Genomic DNA, 22,111 nt, shown 5'->3' with positions numbered 1-22,111 from the left:
TATTAAAGTGCAGTACCAGCACGGAGAGAAAATAACGAAATTTTGTTATTGTGCGCTTACGATATAGCAGGAAGAATAATAAAAAAAAGCACTCCATTTTCAGGCCACGAGTGGCCTACCGGGACCATCCGACCGCCGTGTCATCCTCGGTGGAGGATGCGAATAGGAGGGACATGGGGTCAGCACACCGCTCTCCCGGTCGTAAGATGGTATTCTTGACCGAAGCCGCTACTATTCGGTCAAGGAGCTCCTCAATTGGCATCAGGAGGCTGAGTGCACCCCGAAAAATGGAACAGGGCATGGCGGCCTGGATTGTCACTCATCCAAGTGCCGACCACGCCCGACAGCGCTTAACTTCGTTGAGCTGACTAGAACCCGTGTATCCACTGCGGCAAGGCCGTTGCCAGAGCAGGAAGGATACATGAATAAATTTGTAGGTGATTTGGGAGGTGTGCAGGGTGCTCACAACTGCCACTACTGACAGCTGTAAGATAAATCCATGTCCTGGAGCATGATCGTTCTATCCCATTCGAAATCACTCAAGAGCTGGTAGCTGCGCTTCGAAGTAGATTTCCTCACACGACTCATCGTTGTACACCCCGCCACCAACGCTGAATCAAAGGAAACAGCTAGAGAGTTGAAATGTACAATGTGTTGTTAGTGATGAGAGATGAGTCTACCCTGGCTTCATTGATGGTCTTTTGGGAAGGCAAGTTCGACTAAAAGAGCGACAACTACAGAACTGTACCATGTAGCGAAATACAGGACCAACTCCGGACATTGCGACGTGGAAAGCCATACACGTCTAGTATTGGTTGAGAGAAGTCTGAATAGCGCAGGATTATCGTCTCAGTTACGTGACTGGATTTGTGATTTCCTGTCAGAGAGGTCACAGTTCGTAGTAATTGACGGAAAGTCGTCGAGTGAACCAGAAGTGATTTCTGTCGTTCCCCAAGGTAGTGTTATAGGCCCTTTGCTGCTCCTTATCTGTATGAACGATTTGGGAGACAATCTGAGCAGCCGTCTTCGGTTGTTTGCAGATGACGCTGTGGTTTATCGACTAATAAGGCCATCAGAATATCAAAACAAACTGCAAAACGGTTTAGAAAAGATATCTGAATGGTGTGAAAAGTGGCAGTTGACCGTAAATAACGAAAAGTGTGAGGTCATCCACATGAGTGTTAAAAGGATCGCGTTAAACTTCGGTTACACGATAAATGAGTCTAATCTAAAAGCCGTAAATTCAACTAAACACCTAGGTATTACAATTACGAACAACTTAAATTAGAAGGAACACATAGAAAATGTTGTGGGGAAGGCTAACCAAAGACTGCGTTTTATTGGCAGGACACTTAGAAAATGTAACAGACCTACTAAGGAGACTGCCTAGACTACGCTTGTCCGTCCTCTTTTAGACTACTGCTGCGCGGTGTGAGGTCCTTACCAGATAGGACTGACGCAGTACATCGAAAAAGTTCATATAAAGGCAGCATGTTTTGTATTATCGTGAAATATGGGAAAGAGTGTCACAGAAATGATACAGGATTTTTGCTGGACATCATGAAAAGAGAGGCGTTTTTCGTTGCGACGGAATCTTCTCACGAAATTCCAGTCACCAACTTTCTCCTCCGAATGCGAAAATAATTTGTTTACACCGACCTACATAGGGAGGAACGGTCACCACGATAAAATAGGGGAAATCAGAGCTCGTACGGAAAGATATAGGTGTTCATTCTTTCCGCGAGCTATACGAGATTGGAATAATAGAGAATTGTGAAGGCGGTTCGATGAACCCTCTGCCAGGCACTTAAATGTGATTTGCAGAGTATCCATGAAGATGTAGATGTAGATGTAGATATATATATACACCTAGAAAGCGTTAGTCACAGAACTATTTAGCCATGCTTCATCAGGAAAAAAAGAGCATTCCATGATAGGCCCCTCTATTATGCATAGATTGCAAGAGTCAGTTGCAGATTAAAAGTATCCGACACACCAGTCTAAAGTGTTGACTGACGAAACGATTTTCTAGCTGTTCTGTCCAAGGACACTCCTAACTCGTCTAGTTCGGTTAAAACCGGTGCGCCACTCGCTACAGTCCGAAGAATGGGCCGGAGCATATTCAGTGATCAGATCCTGTCAACGAGGTATTGGTTATCGAGCAACGCTAGTCACAGTGCTTGTCTCGTACGTGAAACACCATATATCTAAAATATAAAAATGCACTCAATCAGCACTGCAGAAAGAGAAAACTATTGGCGTGACAAGCGCTGGGTAAGACTGCAATATACGACCACAGGCGTCATATTGCTCAGGAGCCAGGAAAAACGAAGCATCCCACCGCCTCCACTGAATTTCGCTGTCGTCACAACACATTCAGAAAAATGGCATTCGTCACCATCCTCCAGATACAGACTCGCTCATCTCAATGCCACGTCGTCAACATGATTGCTCAAAATGGCTCAAATGGGTCTGAGCACTATGGGACTTAACAAATGGTTCAAATGGCCCTGAGCACTATGGGACTTAACTTCTGAGGTCATCAGTCCCCTAGAACTTAGAACTACTTAAACCTAACTAACCTAAGGACATCATACACATCCATGCCCGAGGTAGAATTCGAACCTGCGACCGTAGCAGTCGCGCGGTCCCGGACTGAGGCGCGTAGAACCGCTCGGCCACCACGGCCGAACATATTTGCCTATTCGATAAATCCACCACGTCTCATGCATTCGTTCTTGCTGATAGAAACCGTGTGCTATCGCCTCTCGACGTATCGTAATGTCAAATATCTCTGTTAATTAGCTGCAACGGAAGTTCTCTGTTGTGGATTGATGCGAAATTAACATTTTTGTGTTCGGTGGTCTACACTATCAGGTCATAACTACGGCGACGCCTATAGTGAACATTTAATATGGAGCGTGTCCACTCTTCTCCTTTATGAAGGCTTGAGCTCGCCTAGCGATGCGTTCAATGAGGAATGTGATAAAAAACAGCCCCTGATGTTGACGCACTGTGTCTTCAAATACGTACCACTGGAGGAATTGACTGGTGTCGCATTGTAACATAGTTTCACCAAGGTGGCTTGATCAAATGAATTGTACTTCTCGAATATTCGAATGTTAAATTCTAAATGACACAAATGCATCGAGTATATAGGATGAATCCTAACTCTACTTTAGGATGCTGATCATTATTCTGTGTTGAGTGTTTTGATAAGAGGCTCCCTTCGTCTCCATTGGATGAGTTCGATGTAATTCGTTCTGTTTTTACCCAATTTACTTTTGTAACTTTATTACGATAAAAACATCTGTAAACCATTTAAAATGCGTGTAATAGGGAATTGGTGTCGTGAGTGTAAACTAAACGTTTTCGTTGCTCATAGTGCTTATTGTTAACAACACAGTTAAATATATGCCCTCCTGCCTATTTAGTGTACAAGATAATAGTGGTTCAAATGGTTCAAATGGCTCTGAGCACTATGGGACTTAACATCTGTGGTCAACAGTCCCCTAGAACTTAGAACTACTTAAACCTAACTAACCTAAGGACATCACACACATCCATGCCCGAGGCAGGATTCGAACCTGCGACCGTAGCAGTCGCGCGGTTCCGGACTGAGCGCCTTAACCGCGAGACCACCGCGGCCGGCGATAATAGTGGTGAATACTGGGGTCGAGAGTGTTTGAAAAGAACACTATCGATTTCCGTTCCCTGTCCTTCTCCAATTATTTTTCCTCTCTACCTAATGACCTCGTAGACGACGGAACGTCAAACCCTAATCTTCCTCCCCTTCTTGCCTTCAGACTATAAAGACGTAATGCCCATACGTGTACGGTTTTTGTTGCTGATACTGTTTGCCGTACACTAGCAGTGATCTAGTATCACCGTTTAACGTTATGTGCATAAGCATGTGTTATTTCAATGACAATGTGTCTTCATCGAATCGTATTAAGTGGCATGTACACTGAGGTAACAATACAGGAGACAGCGATATGCAGGTGGCGGTAGTAACGCACATACAGGTTAATAAAGGGCGGAGCTGTCATTTGTAATCCTACGATAAATGTGAAAAGGTTTCCGACGTGATTATCGCCGCACGACGGAACTTAACGCAAATTTGAACGCGGAACGGCACATTCAATTTCGGAAATCGTTAGGAATTCAATATTCCCAGAGCCACAGTGTCAAGAATGTACCGAGAGTATCAAATTTCAGGCATTACGTCTCACCAAGGACAACGCAGTGGCTGATAGTCTTCACTTAACGACCGAGAGAAGCGTCATTTGGTTGACAGTGCTAACAGACAAGGAACAAAGCATGAAATAACCGCAGAAATCAAAATGGAAGGTACTACGAACGTATCCGTTAGGACAGTGCTGCGAAATGTGGCGTTAAAAGGCTATGGCAGCTCACAACCGACGCGAGTGCCTTTGCTAGCAGCACGACATCGCCTGCAGCGCCTCTCCTTAGCTAGTGACCGTATCGTTTGGACCCTAGACGACTGGAAAACCGTGGCTTGGTCAGATTAGTCTCCATTTCAGTTGGTAAGAACTGATGGTAGGCTCTGGCTCTGAGCACTATGGGACTCAACTGCTGAGGTCATTAGTCCCCCAGAACTTAGAACTAGTTAAACCTAACTAACCTAAGGACATCACACACATTCATGCCCGAGGCAGGATTCGAACCTGCGACCGTAGCGGTCTCGCGGTTCCAGACTGCAGCGCCAGGACCGCCCGGCCACTTCGACCGGCAACTGATGGTAGGGTTCGAGAGTGGCGCAGACCGACGAAGTCATGAACCCAAGATGTCAACAAGACTCTGCGCAAGCTGGTGGTGACTCCATAATGGAAAAAAAATTAAGAAATTTGTGGTAAGATCTTATGGGACCAAACTACTGAGGTCATCGGTCCCTAAGCTTACACACTATTTAGTCTAACGCAAACTAACTTACGCTAAGGACAACACACACACCCATGCCCGAGAGGGGACTCGAACCTCCGACGGGGGAAGCCGCGCGAACCGTGACAGCCGGCCTGAGTGGCCGTGCGGTTCTAGGCGCTACAGTCTGGAAACGCGCGACCGCTACGGTCGCAGGTTCGAATCCTGCCTCGGGCATGGATGTGTGTGATGTCCTTAGGTTAGTTAGGTTTAATTAGTTCTAAGTTCTAGGCGACTGATGACTTCAGCAGTTAAGTCCCATAGTGCTCAGAGCCATTTGAACCATTTGGCCCAAGACTGCGCGGCTACCCCCCGCGGCCTGACTCCGTAATGGCGTGGGCATGTATACATGGTATGGACTGGGTCCTCTGGCCTAACTGAACAAATCATGGGCTGGAAATGGTGATTTTCGGCTACCTGAAGACCATTTGCAGCCATTTACGACTTCATCTTCACAGACAACGATTGAATTTTTATGGATGACGATGCGCCATGTCAGCGGGTCACAATTGTGCGCGACTGGTTTGAAGAACATTCTGGACAATTCAAGCGAATGATTTGGCTACCCAAATAGCCTGACATGAATCCCATCGATCGTTTATGCAACATAATCGAACGATCAGTTCGTGCACAATATCCTGCACCGGAAAACACTTTCGCAATTATAGACAGATACAGAGACAGCATAGCTCAGTATATCTTCAGGGGGCTTCCAATAACTTGTTGAATCCATGCCACGTCGAGTTGGAGTTTCTGCCCTACGCCGGACAAAAGAAGGTCCGACACAGTCTTGAGAGGCTTCCCATTACTTTCGTCACGTCAGTGTATTTGCCTTCATTTGTTGTTGTTGTTGTTGTGGTCTTCAGTCCTGAGACTGGTTTGATGCAGCTTTCCATGCTACTCTATCCTGTGCAAGCCTCTTCATCTCCCAGTACCTACTGCAACCTACATCCTTCTGAATCTGCTTAGTGTATTCATCTCTACGATTTTTACCCTCCACGCTGCCCTCCAATACCAAATTGGTGATCCCTTGATGCCTCAGAACATGTCCTACCAACCGATCCCTTCTTCTGGTCAAGTTGTGCCACAAACTTCTCTTCTCCCCAATCCTATTCAATACTTCCTCATTAGTTATGTGATCTACCCATCTAATCTTCAGCATTCTTCTGTAGCACCACATTTCGTGAGCTTCTATTCTCTTCTTGTCCAAACTATTTACCGTCCATGTTTCACTTCCATACATGGCTACACTCCATACAAATACTTTCATAAATGACTTCCTGACACTTAAATCTATACTCGATGTTAACAAATTTCTCTTCTGCCTTGTAAAACGTGCCGGTATGCTTTACGCTTCTTTCCCCCTTATGCGCAGTTTTCTGTACCGTTTCAAATCTGACGATGAATGTTTGCTCACAGGAACTAGTAATCAATTATTGCTGAAATATTGCAATCTGGAATGATTAAGAATTTTATGTACAAAATCTTTAACGTTTAACGTTTTCGTCGATCGCTTGTCTGCGCCATGACTATGTCAGGAAATAACAGTAAGGTAGGTGGGCTCAGAAGTATGTATTTTTTGTTTTACTAAATATTTAAAAAATACTTGCATCAATATTACATCAGTTACGCAGGCAACACATATTTTGACATCTTGGTAACATTGTGTAATAGTTTCATTGCTCAACAATTATTATTAGAAGAGTAATAAAAGTTTTTCTAAAAAGTAATGTTGCGTACGTTCACCCCATGCAGTAGCGTAAAGGTATGTGGCCCTGGGGCAAGAGCACGCAATGCGTACTTGTACCCCAACCGAAGAAAATAAAAAGGACTAAAGATAAATACAGGGAAAAATTTATTAGGAACTCTTTATCTTTCGGCGAATGCAAAAAGTACATCTCGCAACGATCTGAGAGTGAGGCCGAATAAACGTTTATTGAAGGAAATGCAGTACTGCACTATTGCTTGTTCTTCCTCCTATGAAAAAGTTTTTGTGACTCGGCCGAGGTGTACAGTACCTTTACCCGTTTTAGGACGTTTGCTTAAGGAGAGTTGGAACGCCCTATCTCGACATGTTAAATTTAGTGTTTTGGCTTCCCTGTATTTCAGGAACCACTGCAGCCATTGACATGAAACTTTTACAGGGCATTAAACTGTATATTCTGAGTCTACTGCACTACAATAATTGCATTTCAGCCACTGCTTTCGGAAATATAATTTTTTAATTACACGCTTAAAATTTTGTTTAATTTTTTGTACGTTATCGTTAATAATTTTAATTATATATAACATTATGTTCTTCAGGATATGTGTGTTACTACTCGCTGAAAATTTGAATACTCTACTCAAAGTGGTTTCTGAAATTTTGGGAAAAATGCAAAAGAAAATATAAATTTTCAGGAACGGCTTCTAAAGTTTCAAAAGACTGTAACTCAATATATGCTTATTTTTTTATTTTTAGTCACTCAGAAGCACCCTGCACCATACTGTATATCATCCTCTCGATCTTTTTCCAAGTTTTTCCTTCTTTTCTACTTTCTGGGCTCCTTAGTGGCCAACAGTGCTGCATACTCAGCTTTATCAATGTGAACCTTGTCCATAAGTTCAAGTTCTCTGATGCAGTTTGCTCCAGGATTAATTCCCATATGCTATAGCACTTTCACACTACCCATGTTGTCATCATTAAAAGCAATAACAGCATCACTGACATGCTATTCGAAACGGACCAGATTCAATTCTCGGCCGGGCCGGAAATTTTCTCCGCTCGGGGATTGGGTATGTGTTGTCCTTATGTTCGTACCGTCATAAGTGAGTAGGCTTATGGGCACGTACCGAGTCCGTTGTGATCTGTTATGCTCGCTAATAAGACTGTAGACTGTCTCCAAGTTTTTGTTTACGTTATCATTACCCGTAGAAATCTCAGTGTCCTATCATTTTCATAGGATGGGGCCCTTACCAGGTTGGATTAATAGAAAAGATAGACAAGATCCAACGAAGAGAGGTGCGTATCGTCAAGAGATCATTTAGTCGACGCAACTGCGTCACGGAGATGTTTAACAAACTCCAGTGGCAGACCGTACAAGAGAGGCACTTTGCTTCACTGAGTGGTTTACTTTTGAAATTTCTAGACAGTACCTTCCTCGAAGCGTCGGGAAACATACAACTTCCTCCCAGATATGACTCGTCAAATGGCCACACAGATAAAATCCGAGAAATTAGAGGTATTTCAGAGGTATTTTGACAATTGCTGTCCCGACCGCCATTGGCAAATAGAACAGAGAGGGTGAATAGATGAGATACCATCCCCTACACACCGTAAGATGGCTTGCGCACTGTAGATGCAGAGTTCATACCTGATGAAGAAGAGAGAAAAGGAAATTTAACTATGTTATCAACAGCGAGTATCATGGGACAAAAGTAAAACTTTATTAACATTTCGCATTACTCGCATTTGCTCTTGTTTTGCATGTATTCTTAGTCGAATGCAGTCGAGTCCAGCTCGGTAACTGTGCACCCATTGCGGCGGATTGCTAACCGAAGCAGCTAAGGTTCGATTCCCGGATGGGTCGGAGATTTTCTCCGCGCGGGGAGTGGGTGTTGTGTTGTCCTTATGTTCGTACCATCATAACTGATAAGGCTGTATGGGCATGTACCGAAAGCCGCTTTTAGAAAAAGAATTTATTCGAGGTAACTGTGGTAACAAACCGAACGAATTACTATGTAAAGAGCCACAGGAGTGTTCCTGGCATCGAAACATTAGCCTCTGAAAGTTGTCGGAAATACTGGGGCACACCCTGTATTATACCTGGATGCTGGCACTAGAAATGTCACACTTCCTCCGACAAATATCAATAATTGCATAAACTGTTCTTGCTGTGTCAGATTTGTTTGTGTACTGAATCTTTCAACAACTTCCTCTGTTCATCGTCACGAGTTAACAGTCCGAAAAGGCAGCCTTGGTCTAACTGTTCCTGGAATTTATAAAATTTCTCGCGTATGCGATAGCAGTTGCAATGGTCAGTCTACATGTTCGATTTCAGAGCTATGCGCAGAACACCGACGCCACTACGATTTTAATAGATCTGCTGAAGGCAAACACAGCCTCCCAAACAAATATATGGTTATGTTTTAAGTAACGAAAATTTTGTCCCATACGTCTGCTTACTGGGATTCCGTGATCAAAGAACCCATGGAGGTCAGATTGTGCAGCAAAAACTTCAAGTAGGACAGCGGCTATACGCTTAGAGGTGCATGGAAATGGGCGATCGATGGTGAAGGGCTACAGGTAAATAAGCTGGGCTACCTAGCATGTAACAGAATCACATCGCTATTAATGTTCGTCTCTCACAGAAATCGACATAATCTCAGGTAGTTCCGCGACTTCGTAACGTCTCCAAGAGATACAAACAAATATAGCGCAACAAGAAAACAGAGAAAAAATTATTCAAGACTGTTAAGGCTTTCGTGGCCACTTGTTGACAGAGTGCCTCTTAGCTTCTGCCTTCTGTTTCGAGTTGTTTGGTCGACGTTTGTTTGTTGATTTTTCTGACGTTTTGTCAAAGCGTCACTTCCAGTTGCTAGTGGCAATAATTTGCAACCAAAAGTGAAATTTGCCTCATCTATATTCCAATGCATGTCCTACAAAAACAATTTCAACCCAGACAAAATACATAAATTATATGAAGAAAAAACATAACCCACAATCCAACCATTACACATTAATATAACACTAACAACAGAAACCATAACGAGACGAAAAACCACATTCGTACCAGCGGCCTACATGGGAAAACTCAAAGAAGATAAACACAAAACTAGCATTCAGAACTACCAACAACCTAAACACTGGAAGAGCCAAAATACCAGAATAAGCTAATACAGGCATTTACAATAGTACATATGACAAGTGTAATGAACTTTACATTGGACAAAAAGATATCAAATTTAGAGAACATGCTAGAGATAGTGATAGCAATAATAGAGCCTCTTCATACATTTAAAAAAGGAAAACGGTAAAGACGACAAAGTCGAAATCTTAAATACCAAAAGAACTTGTCATGAACTTACTGGAAGAACTGGATGCATATATACATATGAAAAATTACCCGTAGGACATTTTAAACGAACAGCGCGACTTCAATACTGACAGAAAAATATCTCAGCGCCAAAAAATAATTAATGTAAAGTAATGAAATTTCGTTCATTCATATGTCTAGGTAACATATTTAAATGATTAACATTGCAAGATCACAGGTTAATGTAAGCCATTGCAAATGTGAAATGCTGGTACATTAATAATCAATGTAACCGCCAGAATGTTGAATGCAAGCATTCGAACGTGCATTCATTGTGTTTTACGGGTTCCGGAAGTCAGTTTATGGGATGGAGTTGGATGCCTGTTTTACTTGGTCAATACAGGGACGGTTCATGCTGCTTGTGGATGACGCTGGAGCTGTCGGCTATGATGTCCAATATGTGTTCAATTGGAGATACACCGGTGATCGACCAGGCCGAGACAATATGTCGTCACTCTATAGCGCATGTTGGGTTACAACAGCAGTATGCGGACGAGCGTTATCCTGTTGGAAAACAACCCCTAGAATGCTGTTCACGAAAAGCAGTGCTTGCTATAGGGCGTCTGGCTCGGGGCTGCCCTTGAAGTAACCGATTTGTAATAGTTCATTGTGTCACCGTGGTGCCAACTTCTGCTCAAACTGCTGATGTAGCTGGATGCAGATCTGCTCAGTTTCAGTCAAGTCTTCGAAGGGCGCACTTAAGAATTCACGACAACAGATGGCCCCGTCATGCCAATATCGATCGTTGTTGAGAGGTGCATATGGCGCCTGGAGGTGGAATATTGAATTGGAGAAACTGGTAGCGAAAATAAAAAATAAAAAACTTTTTAAACTACACGGCTGTTTGGCGAATTTATTTGTTAAATATTTGACCATCCGCTGTCACATGTCTACAGTGGATCAAGGGAGACTCAAATACTGCTCAAGTCTTTCATGCGACGCCCAGTACCGACAGAAAACGCCACTTTGTTTCTCGTTAAGAGCACAATGATTTTTAAAGTGGAATTTTACGTGCCCTTTCGATTGAGCGGTTCCAATTTACTCTAGTGTCTTATATGGTTTATCGACATGTATTAACAGGAACAGTAAAGCACGAAGAAAACCAGTTCTCCGGCAGCAGTAGCTGAGCAACGTGGTGGTAGCAGTCAGTGTGGGCGTGGGTGGTGCTGCGCTGCTGGAGTACTGGTTGTTGTTCTATCTCCACTGTCGCTGTTAATACAGATCGATAAAAAAGAACGTCACACTGGACTAATTTGGGACCGCACAATAGAAGGGCCAAGTAAAATTCTGCTTTAAAAATAACTTTGCTCGTAACGGGAAACAAACCGGCATTTTCTGTCGGTACTGGGCTCGCATGAAAGACTCGATGAGCAGTATTTGTTTCGGCCGACTCCAGCTGCGTATTGCAAAAACGATATTAAAAATATCCTCCGAAATACCAGAGAGAATGTGCCTGACGACCCATAGGAGAGATTTCCTGTGTATAAGCCTACAGAAACACCATAAATTAACAGCAGGGAAAATTAATTAAATGGCTGTCCCCGTCATAGCTCTCATTACTTTGTTTGCGTTTTAGTCTCTAGGTTATCAGGGTATTCATGTGGCAATTGGTGAGAAGCAATTTTTTGAATAGACTGCTAGAAAATAACAGCAAGTCCTCAAATAAAAAGAAATTTTAAAAACTAATGTAGAGTGGCTTTTACACACAGCAAAATCTGCGGACATGAATGCGACGGTATAGATGGGTAGACTGCTGGAATGTGTGGAGACTATCCTGCTGCTGGGGATTCATTAACCCCTCGACCGTGCTCGACGAACTGGGCTCGGGAGCGATTGGTGCACTGTCGTCGTGCTCGACGAACTGCGTTCGTCCAGCCGTGCTCTCTTTCCGGGCGTGCTCGTCCAATTGAGTTCGGCCGCCTGTTGGCGCTATGGTACGTGCTCGACGAACGGCGCTCGGGTGTGCAGTTGGCCGCCTACGAAATTCAAAAAAATGGTTCAAATAGCTCTAAGCACTATGAGACTTAACATCTGAGGTCATCAGTCGCCTAGACTTAGAACTACTTAATCCTAACTAACCTAAGGACATCACACACATCCATGCCCGAGGCAGGATTCGAACCTGCGACCGTACCGGTCGCGCGGTTCCGCACTGAGGCGCCTAGAACCGCTCGGCCACTGCGGCCGGCTAACCTAAGGACATCACACAAATCCGTGCCCGAGTCAGGATTCTAACCTGCGGCCGTAACAGCAGCGCGGTTCCGGACTGAAGCGCCTAGAACCGCTCGGTCGCATGGGTGGGCTACGAAATTCATTTTGACGTCTATACCAGCCGCTCGAGTCGCTTTACACAGTGTAAATGTGGTATCGATAGCTAAGATGCCACGGTGAGGGGCAAGTTATTAGGTTGGCACTACTCCGTCACCGACGACAGCGTCCTCTAGCCGGCGGTGGAGAGCTCTACGAGCGTCGCTCCAGATTCTGCCCATTTGATCAAAAGCAGATGGCCGAGACACTTCGCTTCAGCTTTGCTCTACATACGACAGGTCTCAGCATCGCACCTCATTGCAAGTTATGTAACCATGTATTAACTTGTTTTTTTGCACCAGTAAACCACTTTTACGTACGTGCAGTACGGACGTATTTTTACTGCTCCTGCTCCTACCTACGCGCCGCATTCCAGGCGGGATACAAAAGTAAAGTTCTTTCAACGGAGGTCACTGGCAGTCTTTTCAGTGAAACAATATATTTTGTGAGACAGCAGAATTTTCCAAGTGTAAACATGTCAAAGCGTCCATCTTCTTCGTCCTTGCGTGATGAAGACATTGAACTAATACTAAACCAAAGAGATAATGAGCGGTCTGGTGACAGTTTTCGAGCGTTGGAGAAGACAGTGATGACAATTTCAGAGGTAGTGATACAGAATCGTCAAGTGCGGAAGAGGACGTCGCAGAAGAAGGGCTGACTGCTGACACTAGTTCTCCAAGATCTTGGTCAGTTAAATGTAGTGCTGATAGGAGTAAGTTTCCTTTCACAGGCACCCAGGAGTAAAACTTAGTTTCGACGATCCTCCAGATCCATGAAACATTTTTACCTTCTTTTTTGATGACAGCTTAACAATTATATCAAGTGAAACAAACAAATATGCTGAACAATTTAAAAGTTCATATGTATACAAATCGAAACAACGATCTCGTGTGCACAAGTGGCTACCTACAAATAATGGAGAGCTCTATTCGTTGTTTGCATTCCTGTTTCTCCAAGGAACTGTGCAAAAACCCGAATTCTAAATGTATTATTCGAGAAAAGAAGTTGTTGAAACTTCAGTTTCCCGAAAAATTACGTGTGAAAGTACACTAGGAAGATGACGTGCTACAGGTGCGAAATTTAACCGACAGGAAGAAAATGCTGTGGTATGCAAATGATCAGCTTTTCAGAACATTCACACAAGGTTGGCGCCGGTGGCGACACATACGTGCTGACATGAGGAAAGTTTCCAACCGATTTCTCATACACAAACAGCAGCTGACCGGCGTCGCCTGGTGAAACATTGTTGTGATGCCTCGTGTAAAGAGGAGAAATGCGTACCATCACGTTTCCGACTTTGATAAAGTTCAGATTGTAGTCTATCGTGATTGCGGTTTATCGTATCGCGACATTGCTGCTCACGTTGGTCGAGATCCAATGACTGTTAGCAGAATATGGAATCGGTGGGTTCAGGAGGGTAATACGGAACGCCGTGCTGCGTCCCAACGACCTCGTATCACTAGCAGTCGAGATGACAGGCATCTTATCCGCATGGCTGTAACGGATCGTGCAGCCCCGTCTCGATCCCTGAGTCAACAGATGGGGACGTTTGCAAGACAACAACCATCTGCACGAACAGTTCGACGACGTTTACAGCAGCATGGACATCAGCCCGGAGACCATGACTGCGGTTACCCTTGACGCTGCATCACAGACAGGAGCGCCTAAGATGGTGTACTCAACGACGAACCTGGGTGCACGAATGGCAAAACGTCATTTTTTCGGATGAATCCAGGTTCTGTTTACAGCTTCATGATGGTGGCATCCGTCTTTGGTGACATCGCGGTGAACGCACACTGCCAGCGTGTATTCGTCTTCCCAATACTGGCGTATCACCCGGCGTGATGGTATGGAGTGCCATTGGTTACACGTCTCGGTCACTTCTTGTTCGCATTGACGGCACTTTGAACAGTGGACGTTACATTTCAGATGTGTTATGACCCGTGGGTCTACCCTTCATTCGATCCCTGTGAAACCCTATATTTCATCACGATAATGCACGACCGTATGTTGCAGGTCCTGTACTGGCCTTTCTGGGTACAGAAAATGTTCGACTGCTGCACTGGCCAGCACATTCTCCAGATCTCTCCCCAGTTGAAAACGTCTGGTCAATGGTGGCCGAGCAACTGGCTCGTCACAATTCGCCAGTCACTACTCTTGATGAACTGTGGTATCGTGTTGAAGCTGCATGAGCAACTGTACCTGTACACGGCATCCAAGCTCTGTTTGACTCAATGCCCAGGCGTATCAAGGCCGTTATTATGGCCAGAGGTGGTTGTTCTGGGTACTGATTTCTCAAGATCTATGCACCCAAATTGCGTGAAAATCTTGGTGTACCAATTTTAATGGTCAGTAGTGTAGATTTAGTCTTCTCTTAAAATTCCTTCGTTTCAATGAGAATACTTTGTATTCGCAAGATTGTGGAATTCCTCCCAAACTGTTCAAACTGAAACCTGTCATTGACCATTTAGAAAAAAATTTGAAGAGGCTTATACTCCGGAACAAGAATTGTCAATTGATGAATCCCTCCTACTGTGGAAAGGGCGGCTTTCTATAAAGCAGTATATACCATTGAAACGTGCTCGTTTTGGAATTAAGTCATTTTGTCTGTGTGAAGCAAAAAGTGGCTATTTGTGTCGCTTTATCATTTACACAGGAGAAGACACAGTGTTTGAACCACAATATGCTGAACATCGTTTAGCGTCGAAAGTTGTTACGTCGTTACTCGAAGGGTATTTTGACAAGACATATACGGTTTTTACCGACCGATTCTATTCAAGTCCCCAGCTGTTAAATTGTCTTGCCTCTAAAAGCACTGACTGTATTGGGACAGTTATGGTAAACAGAAAAGAAATGCCAGCAGTTTTGAGGGAGGGAAAACTTGAGAAGGGTCAAGTTAAGACCTTTTATGGAGGAAAGTTGATGGCGATGCGATGGCGAGATAGAAAAGATGTGTACACTCTATCCAGTATCTATAGTAACGAATTGAAACAAACTGAGAAGAGGAGAACAGTGAAAACAAAGCCTGAAGTTATACTGAAATATAATGACAAAATGGGCGGCGTTGATTTGGCTGACCGGTACATGACAAATTATACTGCCACAAGAAACCGCCTGCGAAAATATTTTATGAAGCAGTTTCGCCATTTGATGAACGTGGCAGCTCTCAATTCCTACGTTATATATAAGGAACTTGGTGTAAAATTGGGACGACTCGATTTTTAAATTCGTGTAATCGAAAGTTTACTGGAAAAATACAGTGCACATGTTGTTTCGTCCTCTCAGCACAGTAAGGTTGGACGCCCCTGCCAACACGTTTGGTAGGCCGGCACTTTCCCAAACACATTCCAGCTACTGAAGACAAGCAGGCGCCGACACGAAAATGCCGAGTGTGTAGCAGCAAACTGAATGACAACGGGAAAAAAATAAGAAGAGAAACGCGTGTGTATTGTGAAGAGTGTGATGTTGGATTGTGTGCAATACCATGCTTTGAACTATACCATACAAAGAGTAATTTCTAATAAACATTCTTCATGAAACTGTGGTTTACCACTAAAACCGTTCCTCAGAATATAAAAATGAATAATAAATAATTTTTATTTCTGCAACAGCGTTACTACTGTGAAAACCTTCGAATTGTTAGCTATTCAGTTCTTACATAATCATTTCCCCTCACAACAATCGCACATACGCGTGTCAGATACGTGCCGCTACAGTAAGCGCTAGAGGTGCGGAAAGAATTACCCGCGCGGGGACAGCTGTAGGCGCCAAAACTGCCCGCCGGAGCAGCGCGGCAGCGGCCGACAATAGCCCGCCACAACAAATAGCACGGCTGAGGGGTGAAGTCAAACCAAGATTCTTTAACAGCACTCATTGTCAGCCAGATTCAAACTCCAGCTTAATTTCTGCCGTTAAAAGGATTGCTTGGCAACAGCAACACCTTTGTGATGATGATGATGATGATGATGATGGGTTTGTGGGGCGCTCAACTGCACGGTTATCACCGCCCTTACAAATTCCCGACCCTTGCTCAGTCCAATCTCACCACGTGCAAGAATGATGATCAAACACCCAGTCATCTCGAGGCAGGTGAAAATCCCTGACCCCGCTGGGAATTTTTCTTTATTGTTTTCATTTTGTTCGATATTGTTCGTTGAATTTGTTCGATGCGGACGTCCGATGTCACCCACTTAGGTTGTTCGTTGATCCATTCACTCAGTTTTTTTGTTACAGAGGGTACTTAACCCTCTGACCGAACACGCTGAGCTACCGTGCTGGCATCTCATTTTGTTCTATCTCGTTCGTTGAATTTGTTCGTGGCGGACGTCCGAAGACACCCGCTCAGGTTGTTCGTTGATCCGTTCACTTAGTTTTTTTTATTACAGAGGGTAGCTAAACCCTCTGACCGAACACGCGAATAGACGTATAACTGTTGGCATCCTACTGCCCAGATGATGTTTGGTTTGTGAGGCGCTCAACTGCGCAGTTATCAACGCCCGTACAAATTCCCAAACTTTGCTCATTCCAATGTCGCCAATTTGATGAATGATGATGAAATGATGAGGACAACACAAACACCCAGTCATCTCGAGGCAATTCCATATGGGTCTCAAATATCTGTCTTACAAACTAGTATACTAATGAAAATAATTAACACACGAGGGCAGTTCAATAAGTAATGCAACACATTTTTTTTCTGAAACAGGAGTTGTTTTATTCAGCATTGAAATACACCAGGTTATTCCCCAATCTTTTAGCTACACAACACTATTTTTCAACGTAATCTCCATTCAGTGCTACGGCCTTACGCCACCTTGAAATGAGGGCCTGTATGCCTGCTCCTTTGCTCTTTATGGTGTTCGGTTAGACAACGAGGGACCCAGCGGGAACAAACCTTTGAATATCCCAACTGGTGAACAATTGTGACAGCACTACCAACAGAGATGTCAAGTTGAGCACTGAGTTGTTTGATGGCGATCCGTCGATCATCTCGAACGAGTGTGTTCGCACGCTCCCCCATTGCAGGAGTCACAGCTGTGCACGGCCGGCCCGCACGCGGGAGATCGGACAGTCTTGCTTGACCTTGCAGCGATGATGACACACGCTTTGCCCAACGACTCACCGTGCTTTTGTCCACTGCCAGATCACCGTAGACATTCTGCAGGCGCCTATGAATATCTGAGATGCCCTGGTTTTCCGCCAAAAGAAACTCGATCACTGCCCGTTGTTTGCAACGCACATCCGTTACAGACGCCATTTTAACAGCTCCGTACAGCGCTGCCACCTGTCGGAAGTCAATGAAACTATACGAGACAAAGCGGGAATGTTGGAAAATATTCCACAAGAAATTTCCGGTTTTTTCAACCAAAATTGGCCGAGAAAAAAAAAGTGTTGCATTACTTATTGAACTGCCCTCGTATCCAGCGCCAATCTGGGTGCTAGGACTTCTATTCTGCCCTCATTCTACGTCATTTTGAGTTTGTTACTTATTAATGAAACCATATTTAATATCTTTTGTGGTTATTTAACAGGGAAATAGTTGCTGGATAGGAGTCCCGGTCCGGTACCAAGATTTTCGTCAAGCAATTTCAATTTCAGGTTTGTTGATACTAGTTAAAATGAGGTATATCACTTCCATTTCTGCCTAGTTAGCAATAAAAATCAGTCCTGTGTTCGAGTCGCAATCAGGCACGAAAGCTTTGCTTCGTTTGCATTGCCTGTAGATATCGGACCTGAATTCATATCCAGAAAAAAATCTGTGTTTTAAAGTTCAAATATATGCACAACCAGCTGCTCATGATTTTTATTGTCACTTTGTGTTAGATAACAAGGGTGATAGGTGACTTTCGAACAGGTCATAGATCCACATGCTATGATGAATACAATGAAATTATTAATGATATGTCGTTGATAGTGAGGTTTCTATACAGCACTTGACGCTGTTAAGAACGGTTTTCTAACTGATTCGCTCATTAACCAGCTTATGGAAATTACGTTTAATACGTTGTTGTAAAACCTTTCAGAGAGCAAAAATACTACGAATTTATATCCAATTTTGAAAGTCCAGATATTGTTGAAAAATCTCTTATTCACAAAAAAAAAGTTTTCGGGAAGGATTACGGAATGATCTATGCGGTTGAGCTACGGCCTTAGTAGTCTCATATATTAATGAGAGTGGTAACATTTTATAAATGTCACTTATTGTAATAAATTTGAGTTTACAAGCGTTAAGGACGGTCCCATTTCTAATAAGGTGTTTCCTTATATTTGTTGTATCGTGGTATTTAGTTACATCTGGAATTATTGCCATATAGAGCAGTGGTCACCTGTGGTGACTACTTTGCATAGTCAAACGACAGCACCGAAAAGTGTCTAGCGGACCGGCAAGAAAGTTACGTTATGTGGGCTGCATGCAAATCAGGCGGAACGCAATTCAGCACATTCGGATACTTTTGAGCACGATAACACACTTCACGCACATGTTATTTTCACTTACCATCTGTCTGAAATTTTTGTGTCCTTTATTTACGGGCGTTGGTAATGAGAATCGCTACAGGTTCCATATACTGCTTGCCTATTTTTTAAATATGTTTTAGGGATGAGGTGATACTTATTATTTAATCATAAGAACTATCCTTGTGGAATGTTTCCCATATATTATCACAATCACACTCAAATAATGTTTCCTGTCATTGATATACAAGATGTCTATAATTAAAATTTCGCTGCTTGAACCAGTGTGCGTATCGGTACCCATCTTTATAGGAATGATGTTCAGACTGTGCGCTGCAGGATTTGCTTTGTTAGTGGTGTTCGTGTCATGACTTGCCGGTAGGCGCCGGTACTGCTGTAGCAACGTAGGTCTGAAACACAAGCATCAGTGCGCACTACAGTTGGAGTCAGTCAACATGGATCTAGACAAGGTAAGCCAACGAACGTTCATCAAGTTCCCCTGCATAGTGAACGCGTCACTGCGTGGTGTGGCTTCACGGCACAGTCCATAATTAGCCCATTTTTCTTTGAGGAACTCTGACCCCAAGGACCAAGGACATGCAGCTTGGAAGACACATGATACTGTGATCTGCTTCGCCAACATGTGATCCCAGCTCTCTGGGAGAGACACGCTTTGGACTCGAACTGTTTTGATGTACGATGGTGCTTCACCTCACATTGCTCATGAGGTCACTCGTTTACTCCGTAAAACATTTGGAGAAAACCGAATTACTGGCCGATTGTTCTAAACTGCGTGGCCACCAAGATCACTGGTTTTGAAGCCGTGTGATTTTGGCCTTGTGGATACCTGAAAGATGGGGTTTATGAAAAAAATGTTCAAATGTGTGTGAAATCTTATGGAACTTAACTGCTAAGGGCATCAGTCCCTAAGCTTACACACAAACTAAAGTAACCCAAGGACAAACACACACACACACCCATGCCCGAGGGAGGACTCGAACCTCCACCGGGACCAGCCGCACAGTCCATGACTGCAGTGCCTTAGACAGTTCGGTTAATCATCCGCGGCGGGGTTTATGAATGGGACACTAACACACGTTGGAGGTTGCAGATGAGCATAGTGAGAGAGCTAGCCAGTAACTTGAGATCTTTCAGGAAGCAGTAGAGGAGCCTCTAGTGCGGTTGCAGGATGTCGTGGATGCTGATGGTCGTCCTATTGAGCAACATTTGTAATCAGGAACGTAAGCATGGCACACAATTAACAAATGTTACCTTCTAATGTTGAGTCTAGAATGTATTTCTTTCAATGGCTTATTCGTAATTTCTCTTAGACTTATCCTTACAAACGTCTCCGCAAAGTATCTTTGTCTTACGTTCACTCGTTTTTCATGAGGGGAGGGGGGGAGGGGCTCAAGTAGGTAAAGTTTAATTATAACCACCTGGTAGAATAAAACACACTGTAGCACTATGTACGTCTTTCTCAGTGCACATTAAGCTTCAGACTGACTGTATCCCTTTGTGTCAGACCGTTCTGGAGTATTTGTTCTCAAAACTAACCAATCAGAGGCTACAAAATGCAACACCTACTTATAAGAGCGTGCACTGTACAGCCAATGGGAGACGATAAAACGTATTTCTCAGTCGTTGCAGTGATCGGCCGCACAGAAAGCGCGTGATCAGAAAACCATTTGCATCATCAAGTTGAATCCAAGTCATTCACAGCACTATAGTTTCCATGTACCACAATGTATGATTAGAATATTTGTACCCCAATAAACCAAGGTAGAGGCCCAATTATAAGACCTTTCTAAGCTGAGACTTGCCTGCTTTCAGGTGCACAACATCGTGCTGTACCCAGACAAGTACTCGTGGTGCAACATCACGCCCATCAAGCAGGTGGTGGCGCACCCGGACTGCACGTCTGTGGAGATCGACAACAACGTGTGCGTCGGCACGTGCTTCAGCTACAGCATCCCCGTCACGCTGCCCAGCGCGCCTGGCGAGATCATCAAACCCTACTGCGACTCCTGCCAGCCGTCAGCCGTCGTCTGGCGTAATGTAAGCCACTGCCTCACTCTCAAACAACATGTTGTTGTCGTTGTTATGGTCTTCAGTCCAGAGACTGGTTTGATGCAGCTCTCCATGCTACTCTACCCTGTGCAAGCTTCTTCATCTCCCAGTACCTACTGCAACATACATCCTTCTGAATCTGTTTAGTGTATTCATCTCTTGGTCTCCCTCTACGATTTTTACCCTCCACGCTGCCCTCCAATACTAAGTTGGTGATCCCTTTATGCCTCAGAATATGCCCTACCAACCGATCCCTTCTTCTAGTCAAGTTGTGCCACAAGTTTCTCTTCTCTCCAATTCTATTCAATACCTCCTCATTAGTTATGTGATCTACCCATCTAATCTTCAGCATTCTTCTGTAGCACCACATTTCGAAAGCTTCTATTCTCTTCCCGTCTAAACTATATATCGTCCACGTTTCACTTCCATACATGGCTACACTCCATACAAATACTTTCAGAAACGACTTCCTGACACTTAAATCTATACTCGATGTTAACAAATTTCTCTTCTTCAGAAACGCTTTCCTTGCCATTGCCAGTCTACATTTTATATCCTCTCTACTTCGACCATCATCAGTTATTTTGCTCCCCAAATAGCAAAACTCATTTACTACTTTAAGTCTCTCATTTCCTAATCTAATTCCCGCAGCATCAACCGATTTAATTCGACTACATTCCATTATCCTCGTTTTGCTTCTGTTAATGTTCGTCTTATATCCTCGTTTCAAGACACTGTCCATTCATACAACATACACTCGAAAAAGAAAGAAAGACGCACCTCCACAGGATAGAGATCAGTAGATGTGTCGTATGTGTACAGACAAAAACTGGTTACAGTTTTATAAAAACTGGATGATTTATTCAGGAGAAAGAGATTCACAAACTGAGCGTTGTTCCACCTCTGGCTCTTATGTAAGCAGTTATTTGGCTAGATATTGATTTATAGAGTTGTTGAATGTCCTCCTGAGAGATATCGTGCGAAATTCTGTCGAATTGGCGCTTTACAACGTCAAATCCAGAGCTGGTTGGAGGGGCCTGCCCATAATGTCCTAAAAGTTCTCAACTGGAGAGAGATCCGACGACCCTGAGGCCTAAGGTTAGGTTTGGCAAGCACGAAGACAACAGTAGAAATTCACATGTGCATTGTTCACTATGACATTCGCTTCACTCTTGGATCTTTGCGGCTGCCTTTGCTCGCTTAAAAGATCAGTTTCCCAAATAACTCATGATCGATTCCATGCATGACCCTCAGCCCTTCTTTCA

General features: G+C 43.8%; 1 protein-coding gene across 1 annotated transcript in view; it reads left to right on the top strand.

Annotated features, from left to right (window-relative positions):
- LOC124722239 overlaps window positions 1-22,111 on the top strand; it is a 357,025-nt gene that overhangs the window by 263,534 nt on the left and 71,380 nt on the right. Inside the window, exon 3 of the mRNA XM_047247430.1 lies at window positions 20,610-20,834. Within this exon, the coding sequence (XP_047103386.1) occupies window positions 20,610-20,834 (225 nt within the window). The remainder of the gene's footprint in view (window positions 1-20,609; window positions 20,835-22,111) is intronic.

The sequence above is a fragment of the Schistocerca piceifrons genome, chromosome X (genome assembly GCF_021461385.2).
Source record: "Schistocerca piceifrons isolate TAMUIC-IGC-003096 chromosome X, iqSchPice1.1, whole genome shotgun sequence".
NCBI classification, from domain to species: Eukaryota; Metazoa; Arthropoda; class Insecta; order Orthoptera; family Acrididae; genus Schistocerca; species Schistocerca piceifrons.
This window is presented reverse-complemented; position numbering and strand designations above follow the sequence as displayed.